The sequence below is a fragment of the Buteo buteo genome, chromosome 21, assembly GCF_964188355.1.
Source record: "Buteo buteo chromosome 21, bButBut1.hap1.1, whole genome shotgun sequence".
Taxonomy (NCBI): Eukaryota; Metazoa; Chordata; class Aves; order Accipitriformes; family Accipitridae; genus Buteo; species Buteo buteo.
In genome coordinates, this window is record NC_134191.1 from 4,934,102 (window position 1) to 4,955,277 (window position 21,176).

At 38.8% G+C, this 21,176-nt stretch overlaps 1 protein-coding gene across 4 annotated transcripts in view; it reads left to right on the forward strand.

The window, feature by feature from the left end:
* Window positions 1-473: 473 nt before the first annotated feature.
* Window positions 474-21,176, forward strand: part of SHQ1 (SHQ1, H/ACA ribonucleoprotein assembly factor) — a 55,302-nt gene continuing 34,599 nt past the window's right edge. Inside the window, exons 1-8 of one of the 4 annotated variants that reach the window (XM_075052839.1) lie at window positions 474-552; window positions 2,819-2,993; window positions 4,040-4,104; window positions 4,987-5,109; window positions 5,903-6,054; window positions 7,661-7,773; window positions 9,779-9,906; window positions 20,520-20,674. In XM_075052839.1, the coding sequence (XP_074908940.1) occupies window positions 474-552; window positions 2,819-2,993; window positions 4,040-4,104; window positions 4,987-5,109; window positions 5,903-6,054; window positions 7,661-7,773; window positions 9,779-9,906; window positions 20,520-20,674 (990 nt within the window). The other 3 variants (XM_075052837.1, XM_075052836.1, XM_075052838.1) reach the window with 3 other exon arrangements.

Sequence of the window (21,176 nt, forward strand, 5' to 3'; positions counted from 1 at the left end):
AGTTACACAGGCTGTCTTCACCCTGCAGCACCCCGTTCTCTGACTAGGTAGATCTATCCGGGTGACTGTAGTTGAGGGTTAGGATCTTATCAAATACCGCTTTCATCTCTTGAGATCGTCGGACTTCGCTTGAACCAGGACGTCAGGCCCACCAAATCACCACCTTTGTTAAAAAATAAGGCCGGCCTGAGGGAAGGGTCCCCCTCACCGGCGGGGCCCGGCGCTCCCCGACCACCACCATACCGTTCCGGGAACGTGAGGGAAGCCCAGACCCGAGAAGTGGCGGAGACTCCCTCTGCCCATCCCCCGGGCCAGTAAACCGCTCACTTGCCGGTACTACCCCCTCAGGTCTCCCCCCTTTCTGTTCCCTTCCGAAGGCGGGCAGCGGCGAGCGGGGCTGACCCTGAGGGAGGCGGCCCAGGAGCCGCCGGTTCCCGCCCCGCCGGTTCCCGCCCCGCCGGCGCTGCCTGCGCATGCGCGTCCGCCGCCTCAGCGCCACACACGCTGCGCGCGGTGCAGGGCGGGCGAGCGGGCGGGCCGGCGGCGCGGTGAGTGGTGGTGGCGGCGGCGGCGGCGGCGGGCGGCCGGGGCTACGGCCTGAGGGGAGCCGAGCTCTCCCCGCTGGTGGCCGTCGTCCCCGGAGGGGTCTCTCCCCTCAGAAGAGGTCCCGGGGTTGGGGGGTGGTTCGCGGCCCTGCCGGTGGGAGCCCGGCTCGTCCCGTCCCTCACCGCCCGCCCCGCGGGGTTAGCGGCTTCTCCGCTTGTCCCGCGGTCGCCGGGGGTACGGCTGACGGGCCTCCTGCTCGTGGGGCTGGAAAGTCGGGTTTCGAGCCAGTTTAAGGAGCAGCGGAGGGAAATGACGGCTTACTGTAGCGCCTTTGGGGGCAAGAAGAGCAAAGCGTTTGTCTCTTTTGCTGCCAGCCCCTTGCTGTGACGGAAACAGTCCTGCGAGCTGGTTTTATTTTTTTTTTTCTCTAGTGCACAGCGGTCTTTTTTACAGAAAAGACTGGGAAGCGTAATTATTTTGGGATACCTGATTTTTAGTGCTGCTGGGGATTGAATATTGAGGTGTTGTGGGAGGGATATCAAGGGTTCCGAGGCTGTGGGCTGTGAAATACCTGGGGTTTGTGTGGGAACCTCCACGTTAGTATGTGGGGTCGTTAATTTGCGTCGGGGATGCCAAAATGCAGCAGTGCTGAGAAGCTCAGAGCAGTAACAGCTGGGCCTGGCTTTGGGGCTGCTGTTAAATGTTATAAAACTCACCTTTGGGAAGATAAAAATGTGGGCTGGGGTATCATTCTTGAAGGGTCTAAATGAGCTAGTGGATTTTTGTTCTCTTATCCCATGTCGTTAGACAGTGTGTGGTGTTTAAATAGATAAGAAGAAAGTCCACAGAAACGTACATCAGTTTGCAGGTGTTCATCAAGCCAGGTATTTCCTATCTAGTTACAACTCAATAAACACACGGCAGCTTCTCAGCCTGGGAAGGGTGAGAATGTTGCCCTGGAATCAAGTGATATGGTGAAATGGGGAGTTTCACTGCTTTAATACCTGTCAATTGAAGTAGATTACTCCTGTGAATTACCTATATGAAAAAATGGGTCATCTGTTAATTCAGCCCTATTATGATTAATGCTCCATGTTTGCTCACAAAGTTGTAAGAATGGGGATACGTTTAATGAAGTCAGTGAAAAGTAGGTCTTTCACAGGTAATAGTTCTGTTTTGCATTTTTTGGTAAAAATATTTTTGTCTTAAAAAGTTAATTTTGAAAAGCATGCGATCCTTTGTACAACTCCCCCCTGCCCCAAAACTGGATTCTAAGTTAAGCCTGAGGAATTATCTTGCATTTAGAAGCTACTGAAGGGTCAGACAAGTTGTATATCAGGTGAATGGTACTATGTAAATTCCTTCTCTCATACTAAATATATACACATGCCCATGTACATACATACATGTGGTTCTGATGGACGTTCCTCTAAACTGTCCTTAAAAGCACTTGGTGAAGGAGATCCCAGGTATCCTCTAGGTAATTTAATTAACTTACAACTACTGTATTATTTATGTTTTTTTGACTGAATCTTTGGAAGGAATGAGAGGGTTTTAGGATGCTTCTTCAAGATTTGTGAAAACCCTGCAAATGATCAAAATAGTAAGTATGTTCACATTGGACATCCTGAGTGTGTCAACTGCTCATGTTTAAACTGTTCAGACAGCTCATCTGTCATGAACCCACTGCAAAGGAGCATCTTTGACTTACTGTGCATTAAATTTGACATGAAGAGCAGTATGCTTAGTGTGTATGCTCAGGTAATCTGTTTGGGTTGTACTGAATCTATTGCTTGTATTTTGGCTAATATGTGTATCAATTATAAAACATAGCTCTAATTTTTTGGAAGAATTACTGTTTTTCAATATTTTCTAATAGAGGTTTGTGATCGGTTCGCTAATGAACTGTAAAGATGTAACATCTGCTATGTGTGAAATTATAAACAACAGTTATGAAAAGCTGCCAAGTTCTAGGACTGAATTTAGTGTGTTTTTTATGCAGAATATAATAGATGCTTCCCTGCGCTCCAAATGTTTGCATTCATTTACGTTCAATTGTTTCATTAAGGTGCAGAGAGGCGGTACCTTCAAATTCTTGATAACACTTTTTTTCTTTTGTTGTCATGAGTGTTTTCTTCTTGAGCATGCGGAAGATAATTTTGTGAGAATCTGAAATGTTCTTCTTGGAGAATTTTGAAGAGACACTATTTGCTCTCATAAATTCAAAACTACAACAATCTTTTCTTGTTTTCCTGTTTTGATAGGGACGCAGAACCAGTGGTTGCTTTTCCTGCTAGATTCATCATGATAACTCCAGCTTTTGAACTGACCCAGGATCCAGATTTTCTTACAATAATAATCAAAGTACCTTATGCCAGAGCTTCAGAGTTTGACGTGTATTTTGAAGGGGAAGATTTTAAATTTTATGCTAAGCCGTACTTTCTCAGGCAAGTAGTGGAAGGATTTAAAAAAATTTTAACTTTATAAAATAAATAAAAGTCAGTAGAGAATGAACTTCATTTTGGTCCTTTCAGAACATTCCTCATCTGCAGCTTTTACACTGTCAACTGTAGACAGCCCATTTCATGCAAAGTATTGTTTTTATGGATCTGGCCTCTTTGTTTCTAGGCATTAAATCACATTAAAGGGAGTTTAAAGAAATACTTCTCTAAATTTACTTTACAATAGATTTTTAATTGTAAAATGGCATGAAAATTCTCTGGATATATGCAAGTTGTGTAGAATAAGTGTGTCTTTTCCCCATTGAGAGCCAGCTACAGCATATTTGGTGAAGAATGGATTTTCATGCACTTGTAATAACATAGTGGGGGGGAAAAGTCATGTGAGTGGAGGCAGTAGGAAGTGAGGTTCCAGGCTGTATCTTTTCTCTAGATAGCAAGTTCCCCACTATGCTATAGAAAAGGAGCAAGAAGCAATCTCAGTATGTGTGTTAAGTGTAAGAGAACCTTTGCCATGTAAGAGCTGATGAGCTATTAATCTATCTCATTTTCTGCTTCCGGAATTCTTGAATATGCTTCCCCTATATACATTAGTAGACCACAAGGGATTTTAGTGGACTGGTAGAATGCAGTGACTTAGTTATTCTGAATAAGCAATACAAGAACTCTGGATAAGTCCTCATTTCCTGTCACTGTGGGTTAGCTTAAAGTTTTTAAATTGCAGCATCTTCCAAGTGTTGCACATAGTGCGAAGGGCATCATCTCTGTGGTGGCTGTGACCTCATCCAAGCTGGGAAACCAGGAGTCACAAATTTTCTCAATCTCAGATGCTGATCTCTTGTGCCAATAGTTAGGGAAAAAGATTTTGAAGTACATGGGGATTTAACTGCATGACTTCCATTATTGTCAAAAGGAGTCATGTAGTCAAGTCCTTTGTGCTGCTTTTGGAATGTGCCTTACATTTTTACAGGCTGAGATGTTAAGTTGCAGAATTAGTTAGGCATTCAATGAGGCATCTCATTTTTTGCCTGCAGATTGACACTTCCTGGAAGAATTGTAGAGGATGGCAGAGAAAAAGCATCTTATAATACAGACAAAGGTATTAGTTAATATTATTAGTGCCCTGTTAAAAGTGCTACTAACTCTCTGATTATTTATCCTTTGCTCCACTGGAATTGCGTAGAACTTCAGTGAAGTATACAATACTGTGAATAAATGTAAAGTTTCCCTTGTGTTACGCAGTATTAAAAAAATCTTGCTCAGGATATATCGTACGTAGTTAGGCCATCCTTAAGCACAGAGGACATGTTCAGAACCGTTCTAATAATGAAAAAAATATGTACAAGTCCTCTTCAAGCCCTGTGGGGGCTAGACATGTTACTGTAGCAAGATCATTAGTCTAGTAAATCCGCAAAGAAGTCAGGTAGTGCTGAGTAGAAATGAGAGAATCCTGAGGCAGTCTCTTGTCTTCTCTCTTTAGATGTAGCCATTAGCCTTTCTCCACACTTTAAGGTGGAAGATATTTCTGGAATAAAATATGTACCTTCTGTAATTAATATATTCATTAAAAAAAACAGCAATAAAACCTATAATTTGCTGCTTGCAAAGCCTTTATTACATGCTTGACTTAAGACAATAATCAGATTGCTGAATGTAGTTTCCTGTGATCTTCTGTTGGTTTGCTTGACTGGTAGAAGGATTAAAAATAAAATAAAGCTTGTATTGTGTTGGTTTGTGTTTATACACTGTAAGTCAGGAGGCCACAACTGGTTAAATATCCTCTTTCATGCTTTATCATTAAAATCTTTGATTTTTGTGAAACTTGTGAAGTAAGGTTAAAAACATGCGCAGATTGATGCATAATAAAATGCTACCTGCATGTGTCCCAGTTTCTGTAAGCCTTTTTTGTTAGAGGAAAAATGCACATTTTTGTTTGTCTGGATATTTTAATGCACTAACTATATTCTGACTTTCCTTTAAGGAACTTTTACAATTCGGTTACCTAAGGAGATTCCTGGCCAATATTTTGAGGGACTGGACATGCTGACATCTCTCTTAGCACCAAAGAAATCAAGATCAGCAAAACCTTTAGTTGAAGAGATAGGTATGACAAAAAAATATTGCTTATCCTAGTGATACATGTACATAATGAAATAGTTATAGGTCTACATAGTGATATACGTAGAAAAATACAGTATTTCTATTATTGTCTAGACTGAGGTACAAGAAGGGTGTGAATTAATCTGAAAGTACGGGTAAGTGTAGAAATAAATGTGTTGTAGGTTATATACATATCATCTTTATAGGCTTAGTTATGTTTACATTTTCTCAAAATGTGCTTAACATATGCTAATCCTCTGCAGATCTTTGTACCCCTCTAGTGGCTGTATAATACACACACACTTGAGTCTTCTGCTTACTACAAGCTAGCACAGCTGGACTTTTAGCTCAAATGGTAGAAGCTAATTAAAACCACGGGTTCCAGTGGGTGACTTAACATCACTATTTAACAGACAAGAATGTTTGACTATCTGTGTTTAATTTTTTAATACCTTTCTTAAATTATTGATAACATCACTTTGCTCCTGTCAGGGTTCTCTTAGCATCAAATTCTGATCTTGTCGAAATCAGTGGAACAATAATTTCAGTCTCTGAGGGAGTACACTTAATAACTTTAGTGTTCCTGGTCTTTGTTTTTGAGAGTTGGAGAATTTGGAGCAGGACCTTTGGATTACTGATGTAAGCATCTGCCTGTATGGCCCAGTGTTGTGTAAGTTTTCTTAAAAGATGTAGTAAAATGAAAAAGCGTTATGGTGTTATCAGTGTTTGCCTCTCTATTAAATCATATATATTTTCTATGTAATGCTTTTCTTTCTCTGACCATGCAATATATACAGCTGCCTCTGCTGAGTTGTCTGAGGAGGAGGAAGAAGAATTTGACTGGGAAATAGAGCAGACCCCTTACAAAGAAAGTGCAGAAGGCACTCTACCACTAGAGTACCGTTACGGATTTGGGAATTTGCGGTCAGGGGTGTTCCAGCGGCTGCAGGTAGGTGCATTTTTGTCTTTTCCTATCATAAAAGTTCTGGGTAACTTTCTTGTTGGTGAGGCCTCCTGGCTCCTGATATAGTCAGGAGGGGATCATTCGGTAACTGTTCTCTATTATCCCATTCTGTGACTAAGAATATACTGCTTTTGCATGTAGTAGTACAGGCAAGTCCTTGTTCCTATAGAAGTGGGGGGTGGTCAAGACTGAGTTAATCGTGTTGCAGAGTCACCAGGCCAACCTGTTTCTGCAGTAGTTTCAGTGTTAGAGGAGAGGGCTGAATGGGGTCCTTGGCCTCTGGAAGTGGGCTGCTATCGCTAGCACGTGAAGGCACGGAGAAAAAGGCCTGTATGAAGTAGGCCACGTGCCAGGTGAACAGTTCTAGCAAGCTGCAAACAGTCTACAGGCTGTTAAGTCTGCTGTTAATGCTTTTGCTTTATAGTTGGTGTTGTCTTCTGTTCTGACTTCAAGCATATTTAACATCAATGTACAGTATATTTCAGATGCCATGAATTTTATTTATTTTTAAATTAAAAAGAAATTAGTCAATTAAAATAAAGCTGGCTAATCTATAGGTCCTGTTATGGTTGTTACGTTAAAATTTTTTTCATTGTGAAATTCATGGTAATTTTCTCTTTGTACTTTTTATTTTAGACTTGATTTTCTCACAAGACAATAACTTTTGAAGTGTGCACTTTTCAAGGTGTCTGCCCACCTGATATTTGTGGGACTTGCTAGGATTATGCTGATGCACTGAAATTTGCTTTTGTGGATTAATTGGTAGGATAGGAGCTTTAAAATGCAGTTACTTTGCTCTTGTGTGTTCAGCAGTTTCTTTAATTCATGAATAGATTGAATCTAATCTAGAACCTGTAGCATGCTATGTAGTACAATAATATTTGTAGTATACAGAGCTTTTATTAAAATAGTAGATAATTTTTTGTGGCATTCTTACTCTAAGCAATTTAAACTGTAGTTGTTTAAAGCAACTCAATTATATAACTCAACTCATTATTGCATGACCTGTGGTATTTTCAAGGTTTGGAGCAGAAGGATTGCTATTTATGGAGAAAGTGTTTACATTCTGTTAGGGTATATACACTAGTTTATTACCATGAAACTCGTGAAAAAGTACATTTCCCATCAGCATTAATGTACCACTACTTGATGCTTAAAAGGGTGCTGCAATTGCCCATTAATTAATGTTGGGCAACATGGGGCATGGCCACTTCAGAGTGTGAGGGTAATCTCAAAAGTTGCAGGAACAGTATCTATGGGTTTTATCTTGTCCTTGTTGTGGTTGTGTGCTTTTGTTAAATGTTGCAAATTCTATTGTAATGCAAAATAACCTGCCTGCCTTATGATAAAACGGCCTGAATAGACTTCATCGTATCATGAATTCTAAGGAGCTTCAAGTAATTGAATTTCCTTGGAATTTTGATGTTGTATTTGCACAACAGAACCTGAATTTGGAAGATTGGAAAGGGAGGTTGAAGAGTAACTAGGGATTTCAGAGCAATGCTGATAAGCATCCTTCCTAAACTCTTACTAAATAAATCTTGCATATCATACCTGTGACTTGGTCATACAATTTTTGTTCCATTTGCAGGATGAACTCAGTGATGTTATTGACATTAAGGATCCAGACCAAACTCCTGTAGATGAACGTAGGAGGAAACGCCTGGCAGCTGAGGCTGCCAAGTTTGAGCCTGATCATTACCTGTGAGTATTGATTTACTTTACCTGGTCAAGTAAAACTACCTCAGTTGAACTATAGTCACTTTTTCTTTTCTTAAATTACTGGGTTTGAGATCACTTTTGGAAATAATAACTTTACTTTTTATTTGTCTGTTTCTTGTCTCATCACAGCAGGCCTTAGATGGTATTCTTAAGTGTGACACTGACACAAGACCTTGCTTATCTGTTTTGGGGCTACTCTACTGTTTAATTACTGCTTAAGTCTGTATGCAAGCAGGGGCTGCTGTGAACTGTTGCAGAACATTTCATGGTTCACCTCTTCAGCAGCTGAGTAGCCAGACCCTGCCAGCAGTTTGGGTTGTAGGTGTCAGAACTTTGTTTTCCCCGTGTGAAACAAGGTGGGAAACTGAACCATCCTGGTCTATGAGGAAGTAAATTTGAGTTTTGAAGTTATGAAGATTTTGTCTAGGCCACTTAGTTTTTTGCCTTTGACACATGAAACCTTTTATACAGCAGAATGTGGAAAAGTTCCAAACCAAGACTTTGTATTTCTTTGTGCTTCATCCTATGTAATGAAGGTGGAAATGATTCTTCCTGCCTTTCATGTTGGAGCATTTCAGGTCAAGTTAGGTTCAGAAACTTCCAGATAAGTAAACTAAATTGAAGCCATGAGATCTATTGATACAGTGATTCCTGCAAGCTTGATTTGGTGGGAGAAGAGTGTAGTCCCTACTAGGGCATATTAGTACTTGCGGTGTATTTTGCTGGGGAGAGGTAGGCTTAACCCATTTTAAGTTGTTTCAGAAGGTATCTTTACAAACTTTGAATTTTTCCCCCGTCAGGTGTTTCAGAGGCAGCCGCATGTCTTTCCGTAGCACATAGAAATTAGAAAAGCTTTCTTGAAACATCGCTTGGAAGTACATTTCACTAGAACTGAAGTAGTGCGTAGCCTGTAATGTGATGCAAAGTACAGTAATTGTAAGTTTCCATCTTAGACTCTGTGTTCTAGCCTGGTAGATGAGCTACAACCATTTAGTTTAATGGCTGTGTTTTGGATGCTTCAGAACAGATGATACCAACCTTTCTTCAACAAAAATTGTTTTTCTGTGTACCCTGATGAGAAGGACAGCTCTGGGAGCAAACAGAAGTGTTCTGTTGCCTGTGAGGAAAATGTACACTGGCTGATAGCTTTAAGTTACTTTATAAAGACGCTGAAGGAAGGCATCAAAAAATCTATTAGTGAGAGAGCTTACATTCTATGCACAGTAGACTGGACAGGTTTTGTATGATGATTAAGAAGGTATTAAGAAATTTCCTGCATTATTTTCAGTTCTCGGTATTTATACTATTGTTTGACTTGAAGAAAAAGCTAAAATGGTAAGAGGAGGCTTAGAACTTGAATCCTTCAGTATAAATCCTCCCAGAATTACTATATTGAGATTTTTACCGTAGTGGCTTTGTGCTGAGATGGAGGTAATCTCTCTTCCAGAATTCATGTACAACTCTTCTTTTTCTACCTTGCTACAGCATGTCTTTGTTTACCTAAAAGTCAGTCCCTAGCCCTACTTTATCTTTGCCCTTCAGCTGCATACCTTCCCTCTCCAAAGTATACGCAATTTTAAAGTGGGAGAGCTTGCCAGTAAAATCACATTTGCTGCCAGTGACATTCTCTGAGAAGTCTTTGGCAAGTTTTCCTTTAGATACATCCAGAACAAATCAGATTTGTTTGCCTTCAAGTCACGCTGCAAGCTCATCAATTTCCGATGTTTCTGGGTGACTCAAGAAAGGTGGGGTGGTAAGGAAGGGGTACTGTAAGATAAGAGAATATTGTTTTGGCTTTTAATAACGATTATTTTCTGGTTTTCAGTCAAAGTACAGCTACTGGTCAGGTTTGTTGTATTTCTAAGGTATGGAAAATAGCCTGGAGCCAAGTCAGGTGTATTCTATGCATGCATTAAAATATACCCACATACACTATAAACTGAAATAAATAGCATATGACTTTCTGTTTGTTTTTTTTTTTTTCTAGAGCTGATTTTTTTGAAGATGAAGCTATTCAGCATGTCTTAAAGTACAAACCGTGGTGGGTTGATGCTCATAAAAAAATGATAGCCTTACAAGGAGAAAGTCATCGGGAACATGACACTCGTACAGTTGGTGAGAACATCCATATATACACACACCTGTTGTTTGAATGATAATTACTGTGATGCTATGTTATGTTCTAGGTTATTGTTCTTGAAGGAAGAAGTATGGTTTTACCCTACAATTTTCAGTCTTAACTGTGCTTCTTAGAGGAGCAGTCTGTTACTTCTGCTGTCCTTGAAGAAAATTTTTTTTTTTTCTGATGGACAGTTACATACTGAAATCTTTGAGACAGTTGTGTGTGGAGCACACATATTATAAAGTGGTCATTTCATCTTAAGCATTTACATGTTATTTAGTGTAGTGCGTGATCTCTTTTTCGTCTGCATAACAAATTTTGGAGTTAGCTGTTCATGAAGGCCATTCTAGAATTTCGGGTATCTATGAAGAAAAAGTTCCCTTTTAAGGGTATGCTGTAATCTTCCAAGATTTCAGAGGAGCTGCCAGTGTCAGTAAGTTATGGCATCTGAGATCAAATCAAACCTATCCTTGTGTAGTGATAGTAATAGCTAGAAAATGGGTCCTTTGTTGCTGGTCCTTATCTCCTCTGTTTTTCAGATTTTTCAAGTAACTGTACTCCCTTTCTTAGTTGTATTTTCAATGGAAAAATTACTCAAAACTGGTTTTTGTATCCACTTCCAAATAAGGTGCAGATACTTCACAACAAGTTTTCCAAGAATCAACTATGGAAGATTGTACTAATATCAGCCCTTATCTCTGTTTGATGAACACGTCTTCTGTAGTATGTTTTATTTTACTTACACAGTATGACAGAAGTTCATGGCATTTATTACTCTACTGCTATTTTTATGGGTCTCAGAGACTTTTTTTTCAAAGGAAAAATCTTTGTGTGCTTTTAGAAACTAAATGGAATGGTTTCAGGTTTAGTAGATGACCTTCTAGCAGTACTGTTAACAGATAACTGAGATTACCTTTCTGTACACAGTGATTGCAGAGAGCATTACAAGTTACTATTATGCATATTCTTTTATTGTCCTTTGTTCATTTCCTATGTAGTATGAAAATCCGATATTACTCCAGTAGATAATGATAATCCCTTCACCAGAGGTTCTTAACAAATATTAGTGCACTAATAATACCTGCACTTTGACATTTTCTATGGGAGAACAATGGAATTTGGGTAAATGTTATGTATTCTACTGTGAATGTAATCTGATCTTCATTACTAGTCTCTTTTCAGCCTCTGAAGCCAGAAATTGTTAATTATATCCATCGTAAGCATTTGATTTAAAAAGCATTGGACAAAGGTACAAGAGGCTTGAAAATAGAATAATGAGGGGTTCTTTTGTTTGTTTTTATCCATTCACTCTGTAGTAAATGAAACACTGCTAATGTTTGCCTGTGTTAAGGAGTATAACAAAAATGAAGAGCTGCTGGATGATTTTATTGATAAAGTTTTTACTGCAAATTGAGATTCTGAAGAAAAACACATATGTATGCCACTGCATTTTGGGGGCAACAACAAAAGCTCGAAAGCCTGGCAATCCTGCTAATGAAAGTTACACAGAAAATGGGACTGCATAAAGGATCATCTTTTCTCTAAATCATTTGTTATAACAGACATATATTTAATAAGGATGATAAAAAAATAATAGTCCAGCCTTCGTATGGCTGAATGAAGAGCATGTGGTTTTGTGGATCTTGGGGAAATTTAAGTAACATAAGAGGCTATCTGGTGTTTGGGTTATGTTAATGACAACCACCCACCTTTTCCCTTAGCAAAACCTCAGTTTTGACAACATTGTTACAGCTGTTTGAATGGCAACAGTGGCTGGGGATGGCAAGTGGTTAATGTGGATCTGAAACCATTGGAGGTTCCTAAACCTGAGTGAACTGTGGTGAAAGAAACCACCATGAGAGGGAGTACAGGTTCCACTTGAAGGTCTCTTATGAATGGAAATACAAAAGGGCAGAAGGTGGGCCCAGGCTGTTGGACCCAGAATCTGATCGTCAATAGGATGAGTTCCCTGTGATTTTATATTGCTTTTATGCTTTATCCAATCAAAGGCATGGTCTGGCTAATCCGAGTTACAGATTCAGGAATTCTCACAAGCTGAATGCAATTTGACTGCATGTCTGCATTAATACATATTCCAGTATGCATGCTTAGTGAAGTGGAAGTGACATAGAAAAGGCACGTAAAAGAAACAAGGACTGTGCTAAGTGAAGGACCTTCTTTACTACTTGAGAAATTTTATGTTATTTCCACTAGAACTGGGGAGAAGTCTGGCTGCATTAAGCGAAGGTGTGCTATACAGCTAGAAGGATAAGGAGGCTGTCATTGGTATTAGGGTGTGCTTGTAGTGAGAAGCCTTTGAAGACTAGTGCTTAGCTACAAAAAGCCAAAGGGTACTCGAGCACAGAAGCTCTAGGGGCACGAACGTTATACGTATTGCAGTATGTTTCAGGGTGTTTTATGAAGTGATGTGTGGTGATTCTTTGAGCTTGTGTATGCATGTATCCCCCTGCAGGTAGGTGTGAGGTCAAACCTTTTTTATTATAAAAATCAGATACAAATGTCCCCTGTTTACTTTTGAACCTGTTTAAGGGCATAAAGGAGGAGGGATTGAAACCTTCATGCAGTTTCTTTTTATTGCTTATGGAAAAGAGGCATAAAATGAAGAGTACACAGATTTCTTACTCTTCCCGAGTTCCAAATTCATGTCTTGTGTTAAGGAAAGCATCTGCAATAAGGTAATTTCTATCATCTTCTATGATGAGGACTTTCAAGCATACAGCTTGTAAAGAGACTTCAAATATTGGGATGTTTAAAATGCGTACAACTCATGGTAGGTGTACTGCCATGGCCGGCTTGCAAAAACATTTGTCTGTCCTGTGTGAATGAAGGTTGTGTTCTTGATAAAATGTGCTGTCCAAAGCTGTTACACAAAAAGATGGAAACGGAGAGATACAATGGAAATCATGTGCTGTCAGATATGCAGCATCTCGTACTGGGGAAGTCTGCTACCCTCAAACATGAAATGGTGTATCTGTTTAGAGGGTTGTTTATTGAGGGTAAACTGACTGGTAAGACAAGAAGGTAGGAATGTTAATGTTAAAACTGATGGTGGATTACAGTACAGGCCACCACAATATTGGGGTACTGGCACTAGAATTTGACACCTGGTACGTTTAGAGTCCCTGTATTTTGTGCTCTATTACTGCTGCCATTAGGACAGTTCCTGCCTACACAGTGTCTGTGGAATCAGGAATGTCATTCGGAACTGACTCGTCAAGTTGCTACATGGAAAAGTGAGTTTAGTGTGGGAAAGGGACATAAAAACTAGCAGGTTTTTTAAAAGTGTATTTTCTTATTCAGAAACACTGAACCAAGAGAACTATTTTTTTGTTTCTTCCTTTTGCTGATTTGTATTGATGTCCTTTTGGTTTTTATCTTCTTTGGTTTCTTGGAACCAAAAACTTGATTACTTTTGTCTTTATAATGTCTTCGGCTACAAAGAGTAATTAGAAATACAGATCGCTGTTTTGGTTTTGGGGTTGCAGGGGTTTGTTATATTTTTTTATATGGCATTACAATTAACTGAAGATTTTGTTTTGTTGATTACTGCTCTTACTTTCATCCCCGATTATTCTCTCTTTTGTTTTTACATAATCAGGGTTTTTTTAATGTCTCATTACCAGATTTTTTTCTTTTTGGATCAGCTCTTCTCATTAGGATGCAAAGTCTTCAGCTCTCCTCTATCCTTACCTTGAATCTATTTTTATTTAACCTTTTTACTTTTCCTCCAGCTTGTGTGTATGGTGTGCGTGTTCTGTCTTTTTTTCATTTCTTCTTTTATTGTCCTAAGTGTCTCTTTTTTCTTTTGTCCTTTTTTACATTTTACTGTGTATTGTCTCTTCTTGCCCTTTGTGGTTTTTTTGTTTGTTTATTTTCCCCCTAGGCTTGTTAGCCACCAGGCAGCTAAGATTACTGCCTTTGAAGTATGGCTGAGGAACCGGAAGATACACTAGAGAGCAGGTTTCACCATCATGTTTCTAGCAAAATACCATTTTTGGAGTGGACATTTTTCTAAAGCTGAAGGCCCAGATTTTGTTCACGCTTACAAGGTCTAATGCAAGTCAAGTAGTACTCCATAAAGCCTAACTAATTGCACAGCCTTTCCCATGAGGGTATAAAACTTTTGGAAAGCTTGCTTTCTGCTGCTGCTGAAGTTTTCATTAGAGTCTTGCTTCTACAGATTCCAGATGAAAGGTTTTTGCATTTTCTAACAGTCACATTCAACTTAGTTAAAAGTTCATTTTTATTCTACTTCAAATTGCACAACTGTAAAAGCTCCTTTTTAGGCAACACAATAATCTTCAAAGGCTCAGGCTGACATATGTATTTAATATAACATTTATATGCTCCAGGGATAATTTATTTTGTTTACGGTAACCCATCATGCTTACCAGTGACCATTCTCTCTTTCTGATCTCTTTATAGAATGAAAAGCAGTTTCTTTTTAAAGATCCACCTTTCAGTAGGGCTCTGCTTAATTATATACCATTACTGGTAGATTAATAAGTTTAAGATTAGTTGCTTACTTTTCTTCTTTATCAGATTTCTGCAATTTTTCTGCCTCCCTGTCTGCCTACTCAATCTTCTGGGCCTTTGCAGCATGTGTACCTTCCTGGCACTCTTCTGCTGCAGAGCAAATATTTTTCACGTGAGGAAAAGTTGTTGTTTATTCATGCAAAATCCTTAACATATAAATGAGAGGTCTCTATTGTAAAGTATCTCAGATTTTAAAAGGCAAGAACAGTAAGACATGGAAGAAAGAATGATGTATGGTTTTGGTATGGTTTATAGGAATTGCAGATTTGTTAAAGAATAATGACAAAAATTAGTATAAGGGAAATTGTGATATCCAGGAAAGACTGTCCAAGTCCAATGACTTTATGGAGAATGTCTGGAGGAAGAAGGTCAGAGTGATATGGAGGAAATGTGCTGTAAATGTTGATTTGAGAATTAGAGAAGGGTGGAAGCTTGACATGGAAGAAAAGATATTTGTGAAGGAGCTAAAATTTGAGTGGAAGAATTGTAAAGAAAAGGGAGGGATGAACAAACCAGACTTGACTGATCATAGTTTAGAGTGAATATAGGTGTGCAGAGGAAGGCAGCTTTGTGTTTTTAGGACTTGTAGGTCACTGCCTGAAGAACTGAGGCTTGTCTGATCACAGTGTCCTTGACAGATCTTTAGGGGGTCTCAAAGATGGCCACTTCCTACAAGTTCTGCAGAAATGGACCCTGTACAGGGGAAAGAGTGCTTTTATTGACTTATCAGTGCCATCTTTTTAGATGTTGTAGAGTCCATACAGGAAAGAGATGTTATCAGCATGTTAGCACTGTGGAAGTTTCAGTAACCTTTCATACTTTATCAGATAGCAACAACTTCAAGCACAATAGACAAATCAGTAGAAAATCAGCTTTATTCGTTCCGTTATTTGTTTAAGTTTACAGTATTATTACCAAGTATTTTTAAGGCAGTATCCAGCACTGGGGAGGTGCTGATTCTGAGCAAAGCCTTTGGGCATCTTTCTAGTCAGAGTAGTGCTACCTTTCCTCTTTTAATGTCTTAGGAAGAGCTTGAAAAGAGGAGACTTGTTTGCTACTGATTAAAATCAATAGCTAACTTTATTCCTGACTAATCTGCTCTCTGCTGACTAATCTGCTCCTTTATCTGGTGTTGCTCATTCCTTAATTTACAGGGATAGAGGTACACATTTAAAAACCTTAATATTGTGGCATAATATTTTAGTTAATATTAAAAAAAAGGGGGGGTGGGAGAACCAGTTCTGCTCGGTTATTTTCCTTCAAGATAGCTGTGGAATTCAAGACTTGGCTTGACAGGACCGTAAGTCAAGGTTCTGCTTTCACCAGAAGCATAGACCAGCTGTATCAGAGGTATTTCCTGACCTATACTTTTCTGTAATTTTCTGAGTCTGACCACTGTGTCAGCTATCTGTCTAGATAGCACATTTTATCTAAGTACCTCTAACACATTTGGAACTGTGTCATAGTAGTCTTGAGATATAGATCTTACACTGGCTTGAGTTAAGTGGTGTGATTGGCAGTGTAAAATATCAGTAAGACCGTAACAAAACACCCTCTAGCTGTCAGACCTCATCCTCCCCTTTAGAGATTAAACTGTACTTCATTGACAGTCAGGACTGAAGGACAATTTGAAACATGTTTATTTTAATGCGAGGAATGGCTAGTTTAAAATAAGTAAAGGAGATGATTAAAAAGTAAGGGTAATCTCTGTGGTATCATCTAACAGTAACTTTGTCTTGATTCCTTTAGACATGCACATATTAATACACACAGTTATACTGCGGCTAGAAGCAGCGTGATTTTGGCACTGACAAATGTACAAAACATTGTAAAATCAAACTTAAGGAAAACTTGCAAATTTAGTACTTGATAAGTAGCAGCAGATGCTGCTTTGCATTAGATTAATATTAATTGTTGTATACATTGTTAGATAAAACATTGGTAATGCAAGCGTACAGAAGTATACAGGCTTAATACAGCAGAAAATGTAATTACAATTTTACTATTTCTGTTTAATCTTATACTTTGTACTTGTATTTTTGATTTGGGAGAAAAAAGTAGGTGGTGGTTTTGATGTGTTAATAATGAGTTTCAGGCCTGGATAATTTATTATTCAAAAACTCTAAGAAATGGAGAGATATTTATTTGTAAAATTGAAGTATTTTCTCCAGAGAGATAAATTTTATTTAGAACACCTGGCACTTTGCAGTGAGTTAATGAACGTCTTGTTACATTTACCTTTGGGAATTGTCTAGTCTATGTCTTGTTTGCTGTCGTCTAGTAGACTTGCAATTTCTGTGTTTATGGGCCAGTTGTATATGTTATGATGCTTTAGAGAGTTTGCATTTTAGAGGAAGAAAACTTGATCTCGTATGTTTCATGAACTTCACTAGGAGTTTCTTTGCTTTCTACTTAGAAGGGAAGTATGGTTCACATTTACGTATTCCTCTAGAATGTGGATTGTAGGGAATCTAACATGCTTGTTAGTAAAACTTTAAAAGGTAATTTTTTTTGCTCTCAGTGTTGGACTGTTTCTTATCTCTGATGATAAGAGAGATCAATTTTGATCAGCTGTGAGACAAAAACAAACTTCAGGTTGTAGTTGCAGATTAAGAAGAGTGGATTCTCGGTAGTGGCTCCAATACTGAGTATAATGAGTTTCTGAAGGGGAGCAGTTGCATTCCTGATATGTGTGCATCTTGACTGCTACCTGTAGCAAGCACATAGAGGTGGGCCTGGAAATATGAGAGTGTTGGCATAACTGTTTAACAGGTGTTTTCTCAGTGATTGATTCTTGTGTGCTCTGAAAGAATTATTTAGCTTCTTTGTAACAAATTTCTTTATTACTGTAGTCATGAGAAGTGATTTTAAGCTTTATGAATCTTATCTGCTGTAGTAGTCTTTGCTAACAGGCTTTTGGCTGTTTGCTTTTCACAATTTCTTTTCCATCTTTAGCTTCAGTTTCACCTCTCCTCTTTTGTGCTTCTGTTCAGGGTGAGAGTGCCACTTGCATGTTATTTTATAATAAATTGTGTTGTACTCAGCGAGAGGGTTTTCTAGTGAAAGCTAGCTGAAATTGGAAGTGCTTTTTTTTCTTCCCAGTTGGCCCTTCTTCTAACTGTAAACACCCTGTTGTGATACCTCATTAAACCCACCCTACTGTAGCAACTTCCAAAGTGGTTTTATGTTATGTTTTTCAGAAACTAATTTTTTTTCAAATATGCTACAACATTGCACATATGGTTTTATGGATAATTTTAATACAAGTGATAGAGGTGACTCACTGAAGAATCAATGCTATTTAAGAACTTATAAAGAAATTTGCTGATAGAATATAGATACATCATCTATATTTGTGATTTAAGGGGTAATACTGAACTGCATTGCATTAACAGAAAAACAGAGTTAGAACTGCCATAGTCTTTCTAAATTGTCACTTTTTACTAGATCATAGCAAGTGGAAGAGATTGGCTTTCTCAAGATGATATAAAAGCTGGAATTTCTTTTTGTGGGAGCTTGTAAATAAATGGAGACTGGCTTGACTCCAGATAAATGTTTAGCTCATCAAGAAGTTTCCACACGAATTTAAATCAAGTATTTCATGGTTATGAAGCTGATAGAAACATTTAAAAAGTTCATAAAGAAGAAACATTCAAAAATGTTTTTCCTAATTCATAGTTTTATGTCTTGAGATGAGGTGTGTGCATATGTATGTGCCTTTGGCATCACAAATATTTGTTTCAAAACATGTCATAAAATTAGAAAGCTTGTAGAAAGCTCCTAGGATAAAGAAAACCACATTTCTTATAGGCTGATTGTATCCCTGAGAATGTGGATTGTGTAAAATGATGATGAGCAATGTTTGAGGAGAAACATCTATAAGCACACTTGCAATCATCATCCTTAGGATGGAGGAATGGGCAAGGCGTGTAAAAAGGAACTTGGTTTACTAGAAGTTGTAACCTTTTCTTTCTGTAACCTGTGCTGTAACACACACAACCCCCCACCCACACCATCCCCCGGGGGATTTAGCTGCCTGTGGCCCAAGGGTCCAGGGGTCTGGATTATGGGTTATGCCAGCTGGATGACCTTGGCTTACGCTGCTGAGAAACAGCTGTGAGAAAGTCTGCAGAAAAATAATAAAATTACAGGTAGGATTGTTGAGACAGGATCATTAGTAGCTCAGGGATTCCAGAGGAAGATACCAATGTGGAAGATATAAAATCCTAAACTGGAAAAACAGGGAACCAAGCTGGGGCAGGAATTGTTGGGCTACCAGGTCAAGTTGTTAGTGCTGATGAAGATGGCAGAAGATGGCGGCTCAGCAATATTCAAGGATCTGTCTCAGGGAGCCACAAAGGCTGTCCTCCCAGCTCTCTGCCTGGCTAGCAAGGACTTTTCAGGTGCTTTATCAGGAGTGATGAATGTATTAATGCTTAGCCAGTGTCACATACTCATCTTAAGTGTGTTAACCATTAATTGTTTTACATTTTTAAGTTTCTACATCTTGCCTACAGCTTTGCTCTGCCCCCAGCTAAGTATGCCAGAACATAGTGACTCAGAAAAGGAGTGGTAAAAGAATAATTGAACAGAAATTTCGATATTAATTGTAAGGTTTTGGTTTTGTCCCCCTCAAGAATAAATAATTAAAATTCAGTGAGTTAAGGGGTGCATCATGTATCTACCCCTAGCACTTAAGGTTTATTTTGAAGATGTAACAAGAGTGCTGCATTAGGCTTGTCCTCAGAGAAATCTCCTTCAACAACGAGTGGTATTTTAAACTCAGGCTGGTTCCTGTGTTACTGGTGCTTGAACAAATCATGGAGTGGGACTTCATCAATGCAGCAAAGCATCAGCCGTCAAGCTAGTAACACATCTTTCTCTTGTCAAGTCACCTTGTGCCTGTAACTGTCTTCTGTGGTGTGACCAAAATATGCTCACTACATCTATCCTTTTTAGTAAATCAGAGCCTGTTGATATGGAATGCCTGCACTCCATGCAGCCTGGATGAAAATCTCTTAGCTCTGGCTTCTGGCTGTTTTAATGGTACTAAATGGCTTCTTGATTTACTTTGAGTTTGTACAGGGATGGCTTCTAGTCAGTTATCTACTTAATCTCTACTGTTATTCCAAGGCAATTCTGCCGTCCTTTCTGAAGTATTTTAAGTATTCTTCAGAAGGGTTACCATTCAATATTCAATCTTAGCTATCCACGTCTATACCACTGTTTGCTAGAGAAATACTTTGATGCATTGTCACAGCATGCCTGCTATGTTGTTGTTGCCATCTTCCTTATGCATCCCAAAGACAAAGTACTGGGTGAGAAGATTCTTTGGGTTGGCTCAGTATAGCCATTCTTAACTAATGAGGTACACTAAAGATAAGCAAAATATGATGGTCACTGATGGTGGATGCCGCAGCTCTTTGGAAGGAGATGCAGCTTTCATACCAACATTGGTGGGAATAGGATTTTGATCTTTCTCTGATCTTCCCCAGGCACTGGAAGGATGTTATCAGGCAGCATAAACGAAGCTCCTAAATCATGCCTAGGTCATGAGTTGAAATTGATGAGGCTTGGAAATGCAGAATTGCACCTCCCCCCCCCCCCCCCCCCCCCCCATTTCTTTAGTTCTTACCCTTTTCTACAGTAAGAAAATACATGGCTTTGTTACCCTGTTTTCTTATTTTTATCCCATACAACGTGGACTTAAGAAACTTCAGTTTACTCAGATCCTGATTGTGCGCTTATCTCTCTATAAGATACCCAGGCATCCACAGAAATCCTTGGCACTTTCAGAGGGGTTCAGAATTGCCAGTGTGTATATGCACTACATTGCAGGGCTAGAACTTGACTTTGAAAGGAATGTATCAGAGTTTAATAAAAGTTAAAAATGAAAGTAAGGATGATTTAGGCTTTTTCTTGAGTGATGAGTGACTTGTGATTAGTTATACACTTCTTTTTAAAGAGACTGTTGAAGTAGTATTACCCCCTATTAAAATGAATGTGCCAGCTTTAAATTCATAATCAATTATCCTCTTACTTTTTATAGTTGTCTTCTCTGAGGAAGAGAGAGAGCAGCTGAGAAAGTTCACAAATAAATCTTATCTTCTGGATAAAAGAAGCCGTCATCATGTATATCTTGGTTTAATTGATATCATTCTGGCATATTGCTATGAAATCTGTGTCAATGAAGGAGACAAGAATGTAAGTTAAAAAAATAACCCCCCAAAACTTTAGTATGTTTTAGGAACCTAGTGCTGGACCCTGTACTGTCATTTAGGAAACTTACCTTTTGAAGTGAACTTGCTTCCAAGCATTAAAAATATATAATTGAGTAAGTTAAAATGAAAGACTTTGTATCTCTAGATTGAGCTGTTGGGATGCATGTGGGGATTAATATGATTTCTAAATACTTCTGTTCTCCTGGAGCAGCATTTTAGCTGTAGGAGAGAAGTGGAGTTGTAGGAGACTCCAGACAATTCTGTTTGTTTCTGATTTGTTTTGCATTGTGATATGTCTCGAATTATGTAAATGCAGATTTCACAAAATAACTGTTCTTTTATATTGATGGTTCTTCCTTCTGTTTTTTGGACAGTGCCATAATAGGTGTGTTTGTAATAACACCACTGCTGATTTGGTTTCTGAAAAAGCATGGGAAATCATTAAATATGTAGGACTGAAAGTATGTATTTAGTATTTTGTATAG